Source organism: Carya illinoinensis, chromosome 4, assembly GCF_018687715.1.
Source record: "Carya illinoinensis cultivar Pawnee chromosome 4, C.illinoinensisPawnee_v1, whole genome shotgun sequence".
NCBI classification, from domain to species: domain Eukaryota; kingdom Viridiplantae; phylum Streptophyta; class Magnoliopsida; order Fagales; family Juglandaceae; genus Carya; species Carya illinoinensis.
In genome coordinates, this window is record NC_056755.1 from 8,483,882 (window position 1) to 8,502,923 (window position 19,042).

Below are 19,042 nucleotides of genomic sequence, written 5' to 3' on the forward strand. Positions count from 1 at the left end.
TTAACGTTGTTGGCAATCGATGGTGGAGGTCGTTCCGTCGATGGTGGGTTGAGGGTGGTCGTCAATGGTAGAGGAGAGGGTCGTTCAGATCGAGGGGCACGTAACGGCACGACAAAGGGAAAAACATGGGGGGGAAATTGCTTGCTTTTTGAATTAGGTGCTTTGCTTCAGATTTAGGTCGAAGGAAGGGTAATGTAGTCAATTTACACTTTAAGTTGGGGATGATTTAGTCATTTCATGTAATGGGACTGCAATATAGTCCTCTTAAGAGGACTGTATATAGAACTACTCCAACTTTTAAATTACTAAACATCACTTAATTCAAAACCTCTTTACACTTGTGACTCACAACCTTTTTCAACTTCTCATAAATACATTTAAACTGCGTTTGGATACTATCAGGTACTCTCAATACAATTCATTACTTTATCATTATTTTTTATCTATTTTTACTACTATTCATTACTTTTTATCTATTTTTTATGAGTAATGATATGCCACAACTTATTCACAACTTATAAACAATTCTAAATAAAATAATATTTTATTATTATATTTAAACACATCAAATCATAGAAAAAGTCAAAATAAAATTTAAAACAATATTATTTTATTGCACAGTTGTACACATGTTGTTAATCAGAAGTAAGTTTATCATTTTCTAATTTTTATTACTATTCATTATTTTATGATTACTTTTTATCTACTTTTTATTACTATTTACAACTCTTCTCAATACACAAACCCACCCTTAAACTCATCTTAACATTTAAACACATCTAAAGTCATCTTAAGTGGATCACACAAAACTCACTCTATCATTTTAACTCATTACTATTCATAAAAAAGTTAACTCAACTTAAAATCTAAATGGAGCCTTAAAACTTTTGGGAATAAACATGAAGAGTTTTGAACCCTTTTGGTTTGGACTTCTTTTAAAAACGGCGCATGTGGCACCATGAATAATGCTAGTTAGTCCTATTATTTTTATGAGTGTAATTGATCAAATGAGCAATATTATGTATAGTTTTCGTTTGAGGATTGCAATGTAGTTATAGATAATTTTATTTTTAAAATTTTTTAAATTGTAAAAATATCCCTCTTAAAATTATATTTTTTTCATTTAATAAAGTGTCTGCATACTTAAGGACTGTAAATAAAATTTCTCTAAAATTATATGAATGCATTCTATATTATTTATTATAAATAGAGTCTATCATTCAAATTGGGTTGAAAGACACTTTCTCCTTCTTATTTAAATAATAATGATGTTACGTACAATCGTGAAGTATGTAAAGTATAGTTATTTTGAAAAAAAAGACTATGGTCTACTATTAAAAAATTAATTTTCTTTTTATATGAGTATAGTATTTGTTCACTTTTTTTTTAAATAATTACATAACGTTTGCACATTCAAGAGTCACGATGGCAAGTATCATTTCTCTTTAAATAATTAATTCAAATGCATAATGCTCGTGTATTCATCAATGCATTGAGTCAAGCCCGAAACTGATTTCCATGTCCTAAGGATGGTAATTATAAAATATTATTTATTTTATTTGTATTGAAATTAATTTTGTTCATGTATGTGAATGTTTGGTACGTAGCTAATTCTTTGGTTGAAATGGATAGTGTATTATTATCTCGTCGATTCAGCATTTCCATGTACTTGGAGATTTATGCTTTCATGTCCCAGAGAAAGATATTATCAAAATGACCGTCAACGTTGGTGGGGATTTAGGGGTATAAGGATTATTTTAATTTTTGCCATTCATCAATTTGTAATGTGATAGAATGCACATTTGGTGTCTTGAAATCACGATTTAGAATTTTAAGACACATGCCTTCGTATTTAGTTGAGCAGCAAGGGCTGATGATCACTATATGTTGTATGTTACACAATTTTATTAGAATGACGACTCTAAACAACTTATTGTTCAAGGATTAGAGAACGGAAGTGCTCAATCCTTATGACCGTGCATTTGATGACGCCGCAACTTCATCACGTCATCCTGACATAACATTTGAATCAGCCCGAGTTATTGCGGCAATTAGGAATGATATTGCCATTCCATGTGGGCAAATAAGAATGGTGATTGAATGTCACCATGACATGTATGTGATAAAAAGAGTGGGTGTAAGGGCAGTTTTATTATTCATATTATTAATTTTATCACAAGTAAATTTCTTGTCTATTGAAGTTTATGTAATATTTATTGCATAATTTTGGTGATATATTCAACCTTTTGAATTTAGTTCTAGTATGGGTGTAAGGGTGGAGTTTTATTATATAATTATATGATGTAGCATTTATAATTTGCTATGGAAATTATAAATAAAGATATTTTCTTTTGGGTTGATAATTTATTAATTACCAAGTATATTTATAAATGAAACGAAATAATTATTTACAACATTAAATAATTATTTGCTAAATATATAAGAAACATATTTATATTTACATACGTCCAAACAAATAGTCTCCTAGTGCCCGTCCGTGGACATTTCACAAGTTGTTTGGAAGTCTCAATATTTTATAAATATATAATTAATTTTATAATTATTTTATTGCCAAAAAATAAAAAAGTTTTTAAATATATTAAATTAACATATTTTTATAAAAATATTGTCATCTTATAATATTATTATAAAATATATTAAAAAATAAAAATTGGACAGATAATTTATAAATTATTAAAACTCATATTTATAATTATATTTATAAATAAAACAAAATTATTACAAATATTATACAATCATTCGTGAAACTCACATCTATCTCATATTTAAAAAGTTAAAATCATCTCATCTTATTTTTAATTTAAATTTATAAAATTTTTAAAAATTATCTCAACTCATTTCATATTAATAATCTCATTTCTATTCATAAATCATTTCAAATTCATTTCATTTATTTCTGAATTCAAACTAACAACAGGCCCCAAGAGGGGAGAAACAAAAAAAAAAAGGCGAGGCGGTCCCATGAAACAGTAAATTCACCCAGCTTATTTCACAAGAATCATGTGGTGACGAAGAAAGCAGGAACTTTGAGGTTGGTGACTGAGACAGTCGACTAGTAAAGGCAGAGACTTCAACAAGCAAGAATGTATGATTGATTCATTGAAAGAGAAAAAAGAAAATTCCTAGTAAACGCGGTAGTGAGTATGTTTTTAGGTAAATTATGTGACACTCACGTATTCTTTGGCGAGTGGTAACACAAACATCCCCCGGAAGACTCCAGCTCCAAAGGATAGGGACAGAGGGAGGTCCCATCTCAGAGGGAGAATCTTGAGAGAGCGAGAGAGGGTTGCTACAGCTCTGGTTCATTGCGGTGCTCGATCTGGGGGTATATGATACCCATTTTTTCTCCCAAGCTACGTATGTGTGATCAGAGAGGTTCGTTTCCATTCAATTTCGTCTGTTTCCGTTCTGCACCCAGAAATTTCATTCTGTTGACAATGGGTCATGATTTTTGGTTCTGGGTTTGTTTACGAGTGTGATCCATCACTTTATATTGCGCACCGGTAAATTGCCGCTTACCCATTTCAATTCTTTACCAATATTACCTGAATTTGGAAGTGTTGGCCATATAGATTACTTATGATGCAATGTTACTGGTTCAGTGTACTAGAGTTCAATGGGGATCTTATGAAGAGTTTGAATTCGGTGGGAGAATCCAGCAGATTTTGTACTTCAATTTAAAGATGTAATTTCAATCCCAAGATTTTTATGTCCTTTTGTTCTGCAGTGTAAGTGAAATGGTATTTCTAGAATTCCAAGATGATTAGACTTTTTAACGAGCTATATTTGGTGTTCAAGAGGATCTTTCGAGTCGCTACAATATTTGAGAAACGGTTTTAACAATGGCTGATAAGAGGTTTTCTCATACGTATGCTATCCGGCATACCCCATTCTGGCTTTTAAAGGCACTTCTCATTTGGAAAGTGAGATGAGATGAGATGGTTTTAGGTGAAAGTTGAATAAAATATTGTTAGAATATAATTTTTTAATATTATTATTGTTTTGGTATCTCAAAACGTTGAATTGTGATTTGAAAAAATTGAATTGTTTATTATATTTTATGCGAGAATTTGGAAAATTTGTAATGATGAGATGAGATGAAACACGCTTTGAATCCAAACGGCCCCTTAGACATATTTTTATTAAATAAACACACTTTTGAGTTCTACGAGTATTCTTGAGATATAATCGTTTGCTTTTTTTTTTTTTTTTTTTTCCTTGTTTGGTTAGCGTATCTCTTGGATGTTTTGGCAGTTAATTTTTAATATGATATTGTCTCCACACGTCAATGCACTTACCATAGTGTTTAACAAAGGTGCAGTAGAAATTGTCATGCCTCAAGACACAGGAAGACAGTTTTTCATATCATGTACTTCTGAAAAGGGATTTGGAGATAAATTTGTGGATCTATTCTGCATCTATGTTTCTCTGTTTTTAATTTGCATCACAGCCTTAAGTTCTGCAACATGGCTCGAGCCTCTTTTACATTTGGAGCAAAATTTTGATGTACTTGTGAGTTTGTGTTGCACTGCAAACTGCTTTTTCTTTTTATATAAACACACAATGGGGACATTGGCCTCCAGAACTTGATTAAGAAAGAATTATTTATTTAAGCCAAATGGTGCAAGAATCTGAAGTGCAACTTGTGTGTTTGAATCCACAGACTCAATTACCAATGGGAAAGGAAAACTTGTTGCATACAGTAAAGGATGGCATCAGCAACGAGGATTGCTTACGTATTGAGAGTGAAGAATCAGGGACTCACGCACGCCATAGTCTAGACAAGGAGGCAGGCTTGCCATGTTGTCGTGTCTGCCAATGTGCTGAACCTGACACAAGGGGAGATAGTGTATTAAGTTTGTTGGGAATCACTCCTCCATTACAAGAAGCAAGTAAAAGCTATGGGGAGGCGCAGCCTAATAGAAACGAAGTTCTGAAAGATGTTGAAAATAACTTTTCTCTCAAAAAGAACATTGGAAGAGAAGCTGGGCTTGCGAAGTTTATTAGTCCCGATGGGGAGGTTTTCATTTGTAGTACAGATTTGGAGATGGGACCAGGTCACCATCAAGACACATTGGTAGAGCTTGGTTGTTCTTGCAAAAATGACCTTGCTTTAGTACACTATGCCTGTGCTCTAAAATGGTTTGTTAACCATGGATCCACTGTTTGTGAAATTTGTGGACATGTTGCAAACAATATTAGAACTGCTGACTTCAGAAAGGTTGTTGGTTCTTTAAAGGAATTTGGATCATTGAGAGAAAGGACTGCTAGTGGAGAACCAATTCCTGCACTGCTGCCTACAAATCAAGGTGCAGATCCTGATGCCGTGGCTGCCATCCGAAGGCTGCGGCTTAGTGAGATTTCAATGTGGTTTAATCCGCATAATAATAATAACTATAACAATTCTGCTGCAGTTTCACAGGTTGTTTCTGAACAACCTTTGAATACTGTCTCAGAAGATGTTGTCCCTGATGAAAATCCTGCAACCAAGTGGGCTGTGGAAGGTACTGGAATTCTGCTTGCTACAGGACTTCTTACTGTTACTCTTGCATGGCTTATCGCCCCTCGTGTTGGGAAGGTGCGCTTTTGTTTTTCCCATAAGTGTTGGTATGGTAGTAGATTAAGCATTGTTTTAGCTTATTATGACATAGTGCAGACAGAGAACGTTGCATTTCCATGTTAATCCAATTAGTGTGGTTATTATCTCATCTTATGTGTAGAGGTATTTTTTACTCTTGGTTTGGAGTCTGGACTAATGCTCAAGTATAGGCACCTTGTACCATTCAAGGCGATACAGAAGGTGATGAAAATGATAGGAAAGTTAGGAACGTCATTTTTTCCTATTTTGTTGTTTTAAAAAGAAAGAAGAACGGTTTATTTTATTTTATTTTATTTTATTGGCACAGGGTGTCCGGAACAACGTTCTAACTAATCCTGGGGGTGCACAAGCTGTTAGACCCTCAGCAAAGAGTTTCCCGTAAGTGCACTTCAAGTAATTCAAGGGAAAAATTCCCCAGTCCGATGGCCCCTAGGATTTTTTGCACCCAAGGGGATTTGAACCTTAGACCTAGGGGGAGCATACCCCCAAGCCCAAGGCCTTTACCACTTGAACCAAGTACATAATGTTTTTTGGGATTTCAAATCCCACTTGAGCCAAGGCAAGCAGTTTTCATCTGCTATATGTTAACATGTTAGTTATTGTCCTGCTGTTGGAGTTGCACATGCAGCTTGGGATGAAAACAAATCAACATATTCAGGGTGAAGCTTGCATATTTTTAACAGACGTATCCCCAAAATCGGTGCTATGCGACTGAGTCTAGAGGGACTACAATGTTAACAGTTACAGCTTTATGAGCTGGAGAGTTCCTGTTGTGGACATTAATTTTGTGAAAGAAATATCTCAAGTGTCGGGATGCATTTATTTTTTGGATTGATTATGTATTTTCTTATTTTTCCATGATGAGCTACTCTTCCTGAACTTAATGTGCTTCAATAGTTGAGGAGTTGAGGATGGAATTTATACAATGCAGCATTTGATAAGATTTTACCCGCTTCTATTTGATAAGATTTTCTTCATCTTTACAAGATGTTTTATTTTCACTTGATTGCAAAATGGCACTTCATGTATGTTTTACCCGTTCGCAAGACATGATGTAAGATTTTGATTGAAACTCTGAATTTTGACCATATAGACTACTGACATATTGGTTTTTTTTATTTTTAATCTGTCCTAGTTATCAAAACAAACATTGGCTGCTTACGATTTTGGTCAGAAGCTATTGCTTTTAACTGTTAAGAAATTGCTTGCATTTGAATGATTTTTTTTTGTACAATTAATGTATCCATTTATAATGATTTTGCTATACATGTAGAATCACTTTAGTCACCATGTCTTAACAATATGCTTTATTTGATAGATTCCACTTTTATGTGCAGAAAACTGCCAGAAGCGGCCTTCATATTCTCCTAGGAGGCATTTGTGCCCTAACAGTTGTGGTTTTCTTTCGCTTTGTAAGTAGCTTATTTGAGACTCCGATTTTGGTACTCCATTTCTGTGCTCGTTTGCATTGGGTTTAATATTTTTTTTGATCGGCTTGGTTTAATTTATTGGCGTATGTTTGATATATTAAATAAACTTAATTAGGCTTTACAAACTTTCTTGATCAGCAAATGGGCACTAGAGTGCTTATGATTTTTGAGGTCCTCTATTGCTATTGTGATGTTGAAAGTGTTAGCCATTTGTTATTGCCTGATGCAAGTGACAAAGGATAATAAAAGTAAAAGAGAGGATAAGAGATTGCTTTTAAATATTTGTTGATTAATATATATGCTACATATTTTCCTTAATGTGCAACAAAAGTGCAGGTATGTCTTAGAGATATCTGCCATTGACTTCTCGGTCTTTAAAGCTACATCTCTTCCTTTCTCTCCAAAGAAAATTCTTAGATTCCAAACAATAATGAATTAGAAAAGATTTGTGTGTGTGTAAGTGTTTGTATCTGCATGGGAAAATTTCCTTCGCAGAGTTTAGTGGTTTTATTTTTTCTTTCTAGCATATTTATGTTGCTCCTCAAGACTGCAAGCTAGTACTTGTTTATACTACAAAAATAAGCGCTTTGGATAATAGAATTGTATTTTTCACTCTCGATATCCACAGTAAAAAAATAAAAAAAGAAAGCTCAGACCTTCTTTGTGCACATTTCATTCACTCATTCACTCACATGTGCATCTCAAGTCTCCTCATCTGAGACAAAAACAGTACTTGGATTAAAAATGTGCAAATGATTAAGACAATTCTTTTGGAAAAGGCCAATAATCCTAAGGGGTTGGAATCATCAAAATCGGAGGTGAGATGAGATGAGATGAGTTGAGATTAAAAATATATTGTTTTAATATTATTTTTGTATTGAGATTTGAAAAATTGAATTGTTTATTTTATTTTGTATGGAAATTTGGAAAAGTTGTAATGATTAAATGAGATGAGATGAGATGTTTTGTGAAAGTGAACGAGGCCACTGCGTATTCAAACGGGGCCTAAGGCTTTTTCTTCTGGGTAGGTAAAAACCTCAAGGTTTCAAAGCCCTTTTTATTTGCCTTATGTTCCCGCTGAACCTGCAATGCTGTTCAAATTATCAGCTTCCTATATTCTAGCTGTCTTAACACATTTTTTGAGGGAATGGTGCAAATGGGAAAGAACTCAGAACTTTATCTGGAGGAAGAAAGTAGAAGTTTCTAAGATAAGATGATGGAGAAAGAAGAGGGAAGGTACCAGGGTAGGGCGCTCTGTAAGTTAAAAAAAAAGGTCAATTTCATCCATTCTGTTCATGCTCTTGGTTTGTTTTCACTTTAAAAGGGAGGTTTTATCCATCATACTAGTGCTGATTCTTCAAACAGACACATGCATGTACACTGATACGCATAATACCCAGAGAAGATAACAATAGGCCTATGAATGTGCAACTTGTTTACTATTAGATAAAAACTGTGAGTGTCTATACACAGCTGTTCATGAATAGAAGAGGCTTTTTAAGGCTTGCAGGTGTTTAAGACTTTAAATCTTGGTTCACCTTTGGGACGTGGCCTAAAACTGTAACATAGGTTTCTGTTGCTTCCCCATTCCTTTTTTTTTTTTTTTTTTCTGTTTATGTTTCCAGGTTTTTTCTGTGAATTATGTGAGACACTCCAAACCGAACTTTTACTCAAGTGTCATTCAAACCTTGAAACTATATTCTAAATGAACTCCAAGTGGAACAGTACCAACTATGGACTTCCTCCTGTCTGTCTACAATCCGAGTCTGATAAATTTGCTTATGGAATTATGCAGTTTGTGCTTACCAGAATCAAGTATGGACCGGCACGCTACTGGGCAATCCTGTTTGTCTTCTGGTTTCTTGTCTTTGGTATATGGGCTTCACGCACCCATGGCGCTCATGCGACGTGATTATGTCAGCATAATATTTATTCCACGTTAATCAACTTTTTGTTTATTTTTCTTTGTTTTGGGGGGGTGGGGTGGTGGGAGAACTACATACATTCTATTGAATAGATGTCTTTCAATGCACAAGCGAAAAAATGAGTTCTTGGTAGACTATTTGAAATGCGTTCGTGTCTAAGCCCATTATTGTAAAGTAGCCCTTTCACGGCCAATATTATTCATGTCTAAGCTATCTCAGTGTGTGTATTAATTGCAGGGGTTCTCTCGGCTTCAGTTGTTGCATGGGAAATGTTTAATTTTGAGAGTTTCTTAAGGGCATTAAGTTTTGTAGGTCAGAACGCATATTTTCAATTTGGAAGAGATGTTGGGACTAAACCGATTACTGTTTGGTTCATAGGGATTTGATCTGCTTGTTTCTTCTTCATATTAAATACTTTAAAGAGGAGAGATCCATGGCTCTCACTGGGACATTTTCTCTGGCAGCAGGCATCGGAATATAACCGAGAAAGTATTTCACGCGCAGCAGTCATCGGAATATATAGCCTAGAAAAAAGAGTGTTGTATGTTTCTGGAAATTATACCTTACCCGATCAGGACAACCTCTCGTGTTAAATTATACACTCACCAAATGCATGCATCAAGACTTCTAGATGCTAACTCTTGTTTGACCTTCAAAAGCTACTCTTTTGCATGGATCACCCAAAGTTCGGTGGAAGATCGCTCCCATGCGCCCCAGATAGGTCCAACCGCTCGATCTCATGCGCTACGAGGCACACGATCTCCACAATCTCACGTGCTCCCATGTGTAAAATTAAAACTGAGCGTGTGAAACACACGTGTTCACATGCCCCCACTCGTGATCAATAGGTTGAGTGTGTTAATCTCACACCAACGCTTCCCCCACGTGCATTTACGCTCTACGAAAAATTAGATATATGAAATTCATATTTTCACACGCAGCACAGAAACTGAGCACGTGAGATACATGGGTTCACTCGCCCCTACATTTAGAAAGATATTCTGAGTGTGTTAAAGTCACGCTCCTATGTGTCTCTTATGCTCAACCACACTCATAATAGATTGGAATGCGTGAGCTACACGCTCTCACGCACTCTTACGTGCAGCATTAAAATTGAGCGTGTGAAATATACGTTCTCACGCGCACTTACAAATCATTAGTGCATGATAGTCATACACCCACTCTCCCGCACGCTTTTCGAATATTTAGGCGCATAGATATATGCACCTCACTTTCCTTCTCCGTGTAAATTGTTTGCATTTTGAAAAACCTTCGTTGAGATTTCATGCATGTTAAAAACCAGCTCCTCAACAAATATGATGACATTTTTATAACTTCTATGAGAATAAGTCCTATTCGAGAAATCTCAACTTTTTGTTGGATTGCATTTCATCATGTGTGTGTAGTGTGTGGTTCACACCAAAATAGCTTTAGAGGATGATATTGTAGCATCCTCAATTTCTAGAAAAAGTTTTTAGTCACAAAGTGATTTTACGAAAGTAAATTTATAAATTGAGTAGATTTGATGCAATACATTAGATAATTTACTTTAATTGTAAAGTATAGATCTAACAGATTATATAATATCATGTTAATTTATAAATTTAATTTTATGTAATCTCTTTGTCTTTAATCTCATTCTCATCTAGCCTACCACGAAAATTCAAATCTTAAAATTACTGACAATTGTGGTTAAGTATATGGTTCACAATCTCTCCCCACGGTTCTCTCGGGGACCAGCCTGTAGATATTATGTTGTAATCAAGTTGTCCCAACTTGACTCCAACAAATCGGACAAAACCAAGAATCTTCAACATTATCTGCATTCTCTTGTGCATGGTGATGATTCAAAACCAGACTCTCTCAATGCAGTTGACTTTTCCGAACTCAAAGGAATATATCGAAGTATGATTTTTCTGTTACCAACTATAGGAGGCTAATTTGCAACTCTCTTTCCCTCGATCTTTAGTTTCCTTTACGAAGGGCATGATCTCTATCAAGCTATTGGGAGACTGTAGGTATTTGTTCTTGCCTTCTTGCCTACCCTAATGACGAATCTCTGCTCCTTTCTAACAGCACTACAATAACACTCTATATGAAGTTTCTGAAAAAGGAGAGTGCCTTTCTTTAGTTTCTTATTTCTGCAATGCTTTCGTTCCTGTTTTCAATCTTCTTTATAGATACAGTATAGTTGATGATGGCGCTAGCAGAGTATTCTCTTACCGTTTTAACACAAGAAAGAGCACTCGAACTCGAGTTTCCTTATCCAACCTTGCCAGAACTTCGTACCGGTGCCTCCTTTTCTATCTTAATTTGCGCATCTTGGTATCCACATTTGTTAACTGAATAATTAGTTCCTGCTTGTGTCTGTGCTTTAGCTTCAAGTGTTGTTCAGCAAGCATGTCGGTAGTGGTGGAGGTGGAAGAGAAGCCAAAGTTCGACGCAGGCAAAGCAGCTTTGCTTGTTAAGGAGCTCAGGAAGAGCTTTAATGCCGGCAGGACGAGGAGCTTTGAATGGAGAGTGCGACAGTTGAAGAGCATCGAGAAGATGCTTGAAGAAAAAGAGAAGGAGATTACTGAGGCTCTTTTTAAGGACCTCTCGAAGCCTGGATTCGAAGCTTTTTGCGAGGTACAGATCAAATCTTTTCCTTTTGCCTGACAATGATGATCTAAGGAGGTGTCTGGTTATGACGTCTAAATCTTTTAAATAATATTAGATACAGTCGTGGAATGTTCAAATGTAATATAATCATTTTGAAAAAAATATATTTCACTATTAAAAAATTAGTTTTTTCACGTGAGTCTCATATTTACTCACGTTTAAAAAAAAAAAAATACGCATTCTACGACTATAAATATCATTTCTTTTATTTGTTTTAAAGCAAGCTTGATCTGTTAATATTGTCGCTAAATTTTTTCTTTGCAAATGTACTTAAATCAGTTAACTTTCCTATATTTATATATAATTGGCTTGGATTGCCAATATATAATTTTTCCACTCTTTGGGATAATTCTATTCTGCAACAAAATATATGCAAGCTTAATATATTTATCCCATGAAGTCAATTAATTAATATGATTGCTGCTTGATGCAGATTTCACAGGTAAAATCTTCATGTAAGCTGGCACTAAAAGAATTGAGTCGTTGGATGATTCCAGAAAAGGTGACTAACAGTAGTTACTTCTATTGCTAGATAACAAGTTGTGGCTGTCTCCGGAATTTGAAACAATCACAAGCATAACTTAATTCAAATTCTCAACACTTTCCAGGTCAAAACTTCGTTTACAACATATCCATCATCAGCAGAAATAGTCTCAGAACCATTAGGAGTTGTGTTGATCATCTCGGCATGGAACTTCCCTTTTTGTATGTAAAAAAGAATCCTGTTTCACCCAGTCCACATCTGGGTTACACCACGTAATTTGCATCATTCTGAGTTCTCAGCCGAACAAATGACTTTCGTTTTCTGTTGTTAAGCTCTATACAAAGAAGCATGTCTTTCTACCCAATGTTGGTTTCATTCAATTGTGTAAACCCAGATCCCTCTTTTCTGTTACAGGGAACCTTTACCAATATGCAGTCAGGCTTCACCATTCAGAATCAATACCCTTTTCTTTCCTTTTTCAAATTGTTTAACTTGCATTGATCAATGCTCTGCAATATTATTAAATAAACTTCACGTTTTGTTTTATTATAAAATTTATTTAAGTTTTATGGCAATGTCCGCATACAAGTTGGTTTTTTTTCTTTTTTTTTTTTCAGTCTAAGTATTTTTTTTTTCAGTCTAAGTTGACATATAATATATCTATTTTCTAGTGTTATCCCTTGATCCGGTAATCGGAGCTATTTCAGCTGGCAATGCTGTAGTCCTAAAACCGTCAGAAATTGCTCCTGCTACATCGTTGCTGCTCTCAAATTTTGTGGAGGAATATCTTGACAATTCTGCCATAAAAGTTGTTGAAGGGGCCATCGATGAAACAACTGCACTACTTGATCAGAAGTGGGACGGGATTCTGTACACAGGTTTTTTTTTAGCATTTTATCGGCTTACATAATTTCTTCTGACATCCGAAGATCTTGAATCGTAGATATTTGTATCAACAAACAGAAGTTGCAGGAGAACTCCCTTGCCATAGTTACATCTTGGAGGAGGCACTGTTGATTATAGTTCAGCGGTGCAGCCCTTGATGCAGTTTGGAGATATCAAAGTAGTAAAACATTCTCCTTAGTTATTAAGTCTCTTGTGAAGTAATTGCTGAGATTTCTACAGGTAGTGCAATAGTAGGTCGCATTGTGATGGCTGCTGCTGCAGTACACCTTACACCAGTAACTCTGGAACTTGGAGGGAAGTGCCCAGCTGTTGTTGATTCAAACTCTAACTTACAAGTAAGTGTTTCTCCTGGAGCTTGAATTATGTTTTCCATCTTAGTTTCTATGACGGATTAAACTTCTACGAACCTAAGGTTGCTGTTAGGAGGATAATTGCTGGCAAGTGGGCATGCAATAATGGGCAAGCTTGTACCGGTGTTGACTATATTATAACAACAAAAGAGTTCGCTCCAAATTTGGTAAGGTTGTCTCTGTGAAGACAAAACTTAGAAACGCCACGCTTCAATGGTATATTTCTTGATACATGCCTACGCTACAGATACATTCTTTAAGGATTGAACTGGAGAAGTTTTTTGGGAAAGATCCACTGAAATCAAAAGATATTTCCCGCATTGTGAGCTCCTTTCACTTTGCTCGTCTGGTAAAGCTCTTGGATGAGGATAAGGTATCCAATAAAGTTGTCTTTGGAGGTCAAAGGGATGAGAAACAATTGTGAGTAGTCGATTTAGCTTGCTGAGGCTTAAGTATGTTATATGAACCATCTTACATCAGTTGTCCTTAAATTTATTTCAGAAAGATAGCTCCAACCATATTGTTGGATGTGCCAGACGACGCACTGATAATGCAGGAGGAGATATTTGGGCCTTTAGTGCCCATTCTCACTGTGAGTACTATAGTTATATTAAGTACATCTTCCTCTGAGGCTTGTTCCTAGTGATATGGTCATGGAGAAAGTGCTCTAGATTGATGAAGGAAGTAAATTCACTATTTCTCTCCATTCATCTCCTAAATTTTTAGACACCTCAATGCTCTCTCTTTCTACACACACACACACACACACAGAGTTAATGGTGGTGACACCATTGCTTCGTGTGTCAAAATGGTCACGTTCCCTCAACTCTTCTTCCTGTAAAAGTATTACTCCTGGTGTCAACAGGTTGAGAACTTGGAAGACAGCATTGAAGTGATAAACTCAAAACCAAAGCCCCTTGCTGCATATCTCTTCACTAATGATGAGCAGCTGAAGAAGGCTTTTGTGCAAAATATTTCTTCTGGGGGCATGCTCATCAATGATACCATCATACATGTGATTATTCTCGTCCTGAAATTTATAGATTAGCCACATCTATTCCAGCGTGATCTTATTTCATATATACAGTCATGGTTGGATTCCGACATCAATACAAACCAAAATATCATCATCATTATAGTCAGATCTGTATGATTGGCATCTATGAAACAGTTTTAAGCTTTATGATGATTGGCCGATAGTTATATCCATAATTTTGAGATCATTAATATTAGTGAACAAAATTCTGCAGAAATAAGCTCTATGCTAATTTAGTTCTTCAGTGTGAGAGCAGATTAGTAAATTTGAGGAACACAATAAATTGATGAAAGTTGTGGATTTACTTTTAACAAATCTTTGTATCTTATGCTCTGTGCAGACCAAAGCATTGAATATAAATTTAAATTGCTCCACTTGTAGACTTGAAACAAAATAACAGATACAGATGAGGTGCACAGTATTGAATTAGACTTTCACAATTTAAAGAGTAGGATCAAAGTGTCACATCTTCTACTCCCAAAATTTTGCTTATTCACAGGAAACATTGGTGTGCAAGCAGACCATAAAAATGCATGAAATATTATTGTGATCTAACTTTAGAGTTGCCTTCAAAGGGTCCAGAGTTTGTGTATTAGCATAATTTTACTCCACATATAAGCAGATACAGCTATTAGTACAAACGGTTCTGAAATTCGGACTCACATTTTACAGTTGCCTGTGTCTAATTGATCAATTTTTCATTGACATCTTATGAACTTCACAATGCAGGTTGTAGTTGATGGTTTACCTTTTGGTGGAGTTGGGGAGAGTGGAATGGGCTCATACCATGGGAAGTTTTCTTTTGATGCTTTTAGCCATAAGAAGGCAGTTCTATACAGAAGCTTTGATGGAGATGCATCTGTAAGGTACCCTCCATACACGCCTGAAAAGCAAAAACTATTGAAGCCCCTAATCAGTGGCAACATAATTGCCATCATACTTGCTTTGATTGGATGGTCGAAAGACTGAAAACGTAGATGCATGGGACTGTCACGTTGAAGTTCTGCTTGTCCAATTGCTTCTTCTTCTTCTTGAATGAATATATATTTTCAAATGCTCAATGCGTAGATATATTCTGCATATTAATAAAGAGCGTTAATGCATCAATGAATCCCAAGTTCTTTACAGATAACTTGAACTCCAATTTTCACCTACCTATATATCCACAAGGAAGGAAGACAGAAAAAGTTGAACACAAACAGCCAGCTGAAACCACGAAGTCGCCAACTTTAAGCAGGGCAATTAAAGTAGCCGAAAGAAAACCAAGAAACCAAGAATCATATCAAATAAATACCATTAACAAGCCAGATAGAAGCCGAAACTCGCCTATCCCCGGAATCCGGAGATGGGTTTTGCTTGGTTTTGAAAAGGGTCTAACGCATTTCTGCCAGAGACCGAGAAAAGCCATTTGTGGTGTCTATTCGACCACCTGTGACTAAATTCAACTTACCAGCGGAAATGCTAGTTTGAAAAGACATTTGGAAAGCGTAATAAAGGATCGTAGGTGTGTGAGAGAGAGAGGTGAGGGTGGGGAGTACAAGCCCACGCCCATGTCTCTGGCTATGGTGGAAAGTCTGTACATGTTGTAGTGTAGTCTTTGATGCAGTGATTTTGTCCTCCTTCTCCTACCTTTTTTGATTGTGATGGGAAAGAACAACATCATTGACATCTAGAGCAATCTTGTCGTTATCAATGTCATCGTCGTCATGAGCGTGCTGTTGCCTGTTGGGTCAGAAGGAGAAGGGAAGCTATTGATTTCTCCGAAGACCAGAGAGCGTACCGGCTTCTTTAGTGGGAGCGCCCGAGCGCGTGCACCCAATATCTTTACTTTTCCCTCTCTCTCTCTCTCCCACGATGCAGCCCGCCTCCTTTTTCTCTCAGTGACAAACTCAACATCGTGAACACCTAACTGAATCAATCATCTCTTCCGTAAACAAAAGTTTTTATTTTAAATTTAAAATTTTCATCGCATAATTTTTTAAAATTTTTTATATAAAATATAATAAATAATTTAATTTTTTCTTAATTTTTTTAAATCTCAAAATAATAATAATATTAAATCTTAAACTCAAAATTTTTATCTCACTTGCTAAGCAGAATCTGTTGATCAAAGAGACGGGATAATGGTTTTGTTTATTTTTGGCAATGTGGATACTCATCCCTCAAATCTTGCTCTCACAAACCTCATATACTTTTTCTGTTTTGGTTAGTTTTATTTGTTCAAAACTTATCACATTTTACGGAATATAAAAAGTGACAAATGATGATACGTAAAATAATAACGATTTAATTTATATAATTATATGTTATATAAGTATAAGTCTAAGAATTATGAGCGTCTTGGTCTACTTATATTAGAGCATCCCCATTCAGTTCATCAAAGTACCATATTTTTTATAATTTGGAATTTATTTTGAAGTTTTGATCAAAATACCCTCCACATCCGGATACCTATTTTAAGAAAAAGGTTTAGGGAATAAACAGTAAGTCCCCATATTTAGGGACTCACTATTCATTTTCTAAATCATTTTTATCAATATTTTATTCTAATATATAAAATAAATAATTTTCCAATCATCTACATTTTCTCTCATACTCATATTTATTATAGTTTTAAATAATAATTTTAAAAATAATTTAATTAATTACGAAAATATAAAAAATTTAATTTTAAAAATATTATCATATTCACAAAAAAAATAATTTAAATTTTTGTTTAAAATATTCACTAGAGTAATAGTTCAAAAAATAAGAAAAAATATTGAGTAGTTGAATTTGTAAATAGAAGTGAAAGAAAAAAGTAATAAAAAAAGAATAGAAAAATATTATTTAATAAAATAGAGATATGGATGTGGAATAAGATTTATGAGGTTTTTGAAAGATAAAATAAAATTTAGGAAAAAATTTGAAAAAATGTGATTTTTAATTAAATTATAGGGATGAGAATGAGAAATGGGGTGAAGATGTTCTTAGATTTGATAAATTTGATAGGGGTAGTTTTTATTTTTGAGAAACCGCGATTTTGACAAATAGGAGAAGGTTTAGGTAGAGGAAAGAAATAAGGGAATGAAGAAAAAGAGAGAAAGATAAATGAAGAATTCTTCTCATCAATTATTATTTATCATCCAGACCCTACATCTTATAAAAAATATCTATATATTCTATGAAAAATACTCTCATATCTTATAAAAGGGAGTTTTACTATATACAAGCAAAGTTGTGTACTAATTTATCTATTAATACTGATTCTTTCATATTTAAAAGTTAAATTAATACTGTTTTCGATAAAATTTACTTTTTGACCAATCGTAATAAATTAGTGCACATATTAATGAATAAATGTACTTACAACTAGACTTTTTCTATAAAAAGTTATGAGTATAGAGCGTGTAATGTGAATAGTGACTAGCAAAATTCAAGAAGGATACCTAGAGAGTAATGGAAAAGAAAGGGACATGACTTTCATAAATGGGAAAGGGTTTCGGCGAATGAGGGGGGAAGAAGTGGAGAGAGAGAGAATGTATAAAGAAAGTAATGAAAATGTATAAAAAAAAAAAAGTAAAAATTTTTTAAATTAATTAAATGGAATAGATAAGACTTTTTTATTAGAAAAATAAATCTATATATAAAACAACCGAAAAATTGATAATGATATGAATAGAAAATAGAAAAATCCAACTTCACTTTGTAGGGGCCCTACAACCAAAGCTTTAAATTTTTTTTTTTAAAAAGAAAAAATGTAAAAATTCCCATTTGATAATTTTAATAATAATAAAAAAAAACCTACACTTTTTATAAGCTAAATTTTAAATTATTTTTTTAATTCTTAATTCAAAAATAATATTTTCCTTTATAAAAGAAAATGATATGTTTTATTAAATATGTCTTAGAAGAATATAGTAATCTAAATAAGGATAATTTTTAACATAAATAAATTGATGAATATTAAATAATATTATAATCATTTAAATATAAAATAATTTCTGAAAACTATATTATATTTGGAAGTCTAGAATATCAAGGAGATTACTTGAGAATTAGACTTTATTCAAATATGTCATTTAAAATGATTTTAGACTTCTGAAATATTTTGAAAATTTTAAAATACTTAAGAGTCAATTTAAAAATCATCTGCTATATAATTAGAAAAAAAAATGGAATTTAAATATATTTTATTTAAGCTCTACTTCTTTATATATTTTTCATTATTTCATACAGTATAATCTATTATATTGAGAACAATGACTTTTATAAATTTATGATTTCTGTTAAGTTATTATTAAGTTTACTTTAACTTATCTAAATTTATAATTTGTTTTAAATTTATTTAAATATTTCTATTAATCTTTTCATTTTTCATTTACCATTATTTTTTTTTTCAACTTGGCGCGTATAGTACTATATATATAAATAAGCAATGTTATATATAATTTTTATTTAAAGATTGTAACGTAGATTTAGATAATTTTATTTTTAAAATTTTTTAAAATTATAAAAAAAATTCTTCTTAAAATAATATTTTTCTCATTTAATAAAAAATTTATATATATAATTCTTAATTAAAAATTGTAAAATAATTTTTTTAAAAAAGAAAAAAAAAAAAAAACCCATCTTTTGAAAGTACTGAACC

The 19,042-nt window shown here is 33.7% G+C and overlaps 2 protein-coding genes and 1 long non-coding RNA gene across 16 annotated transcripts; 2 read left to right on the top strand and 1 right to left on the bottom strand.

The window, feature by feature from the left end:
- Positions 1-2,973: 2,973 nt before the first annotated feature.
- On the top strand, positions 2,974-9,211 carry LOC122307714. Of its 11 annotated transcripts, none has more exons than XR_006241803.1 (6): positions 2,974-3,396; positions 3,624-3,749; positions 4,685-5,599; positions 6,958-7,032; positions 8,079-8,323; positions 8,846-8,984. XR_006241803.1 is itself a non-coding variant. In XM_043120770.1 (5 exons), the coding sequence occupies exons 2-4, from the start codon at positions 4,697-4,699 to the stop codon at positions 6,989-6,991; spliced, it is 1,008 nt and encodes a 335-aa protein (XP_042976704.1). In that variant the 5' UTR covers positions 2,979-3,396; positions 4,685-4,696; the 3' UTR covers positions 6,992-7,032; positions 7,387-7,623. The 11 variants fall into 11 exon arrangements, 5 of the variants coding, with proteins under 5 accessions (XP_042976704.1, XP_042976703.1, XP_042976707.1 ...); XR_006241805.1 differs by having other exon boundaries at positions 3,624-3,706; XR_006241804.1 differs by having other exon boundaries at positions 3,383-3,524.
- Positions 9,212-10,752: 1,541 nt separating this feature from the next.
- On the top strand, positions 10,753-15,466 carry LOC122306131 (aldehyde dehydrogenase family 3 member H1-like). Of its 3 annotated transcripts, none has more exons than XM_043118542.1 (12): positions 10,756-10,993; positions 11,144-11,266; positions 11,354-11,603; positions 12,070-12,138; positions 12,245-12,341; positions 12,792-12,998; positions 13,246-13,361; positions 13,439-13,543; positions 13,624-13,796; positions 13,878-13,968; positions 14,242-14,391; positions 15,142-15,466. In XM_043118542.1, the coding sequence occupies exons 1-12, from the start codon at positions 10,962-10,964 to the stop codon at positions 15,379-15,381; spliced, it is 1,653 nt and encodes a 550-aa protein (XP_042974476.1). In that variant the 5' UTR covers positions 10,756-10,961; the 3' UTR covers positions 15,382-15,466. The 3 variants fall into 3 exon arrangements, with proteins under 3 accessions (XP_042974478.1, XP_042974476.1, XP_042974477.1); XM_043118543.1 differs by having other exon boundaries at positions 10,757-10,993; positions 11,156-11,266; XM_043118544.1 differs by lacking the exon at positions 14,242-14,391 and having other exon boundaries at positions 10,753-10,993.
- LOC122306132 lies at positions 12,792-16,316 on the bottom strand. 2 transcript variants are annotated; one of them, XR_006241456.1, is made up of 3 exons: positions 16,042-16,316; positions 15,568-15,639; positions 12,792-15,487 (listed from the first exon to the last, which is right to left on the bottom strand). It is a non-coding gene; the product is annotated as an uncharacterized LOC122306132 (long non-coding RNA). The 2 variants fall into 2 exon arrangements; XR_006241455.1 differs by having other exon boundaries at positions 15,568-15,618; positions 15,707-16,316.
- Between the last annotated feature and the right edge of the window lie 2,726 nt (positions 16,317-19,042).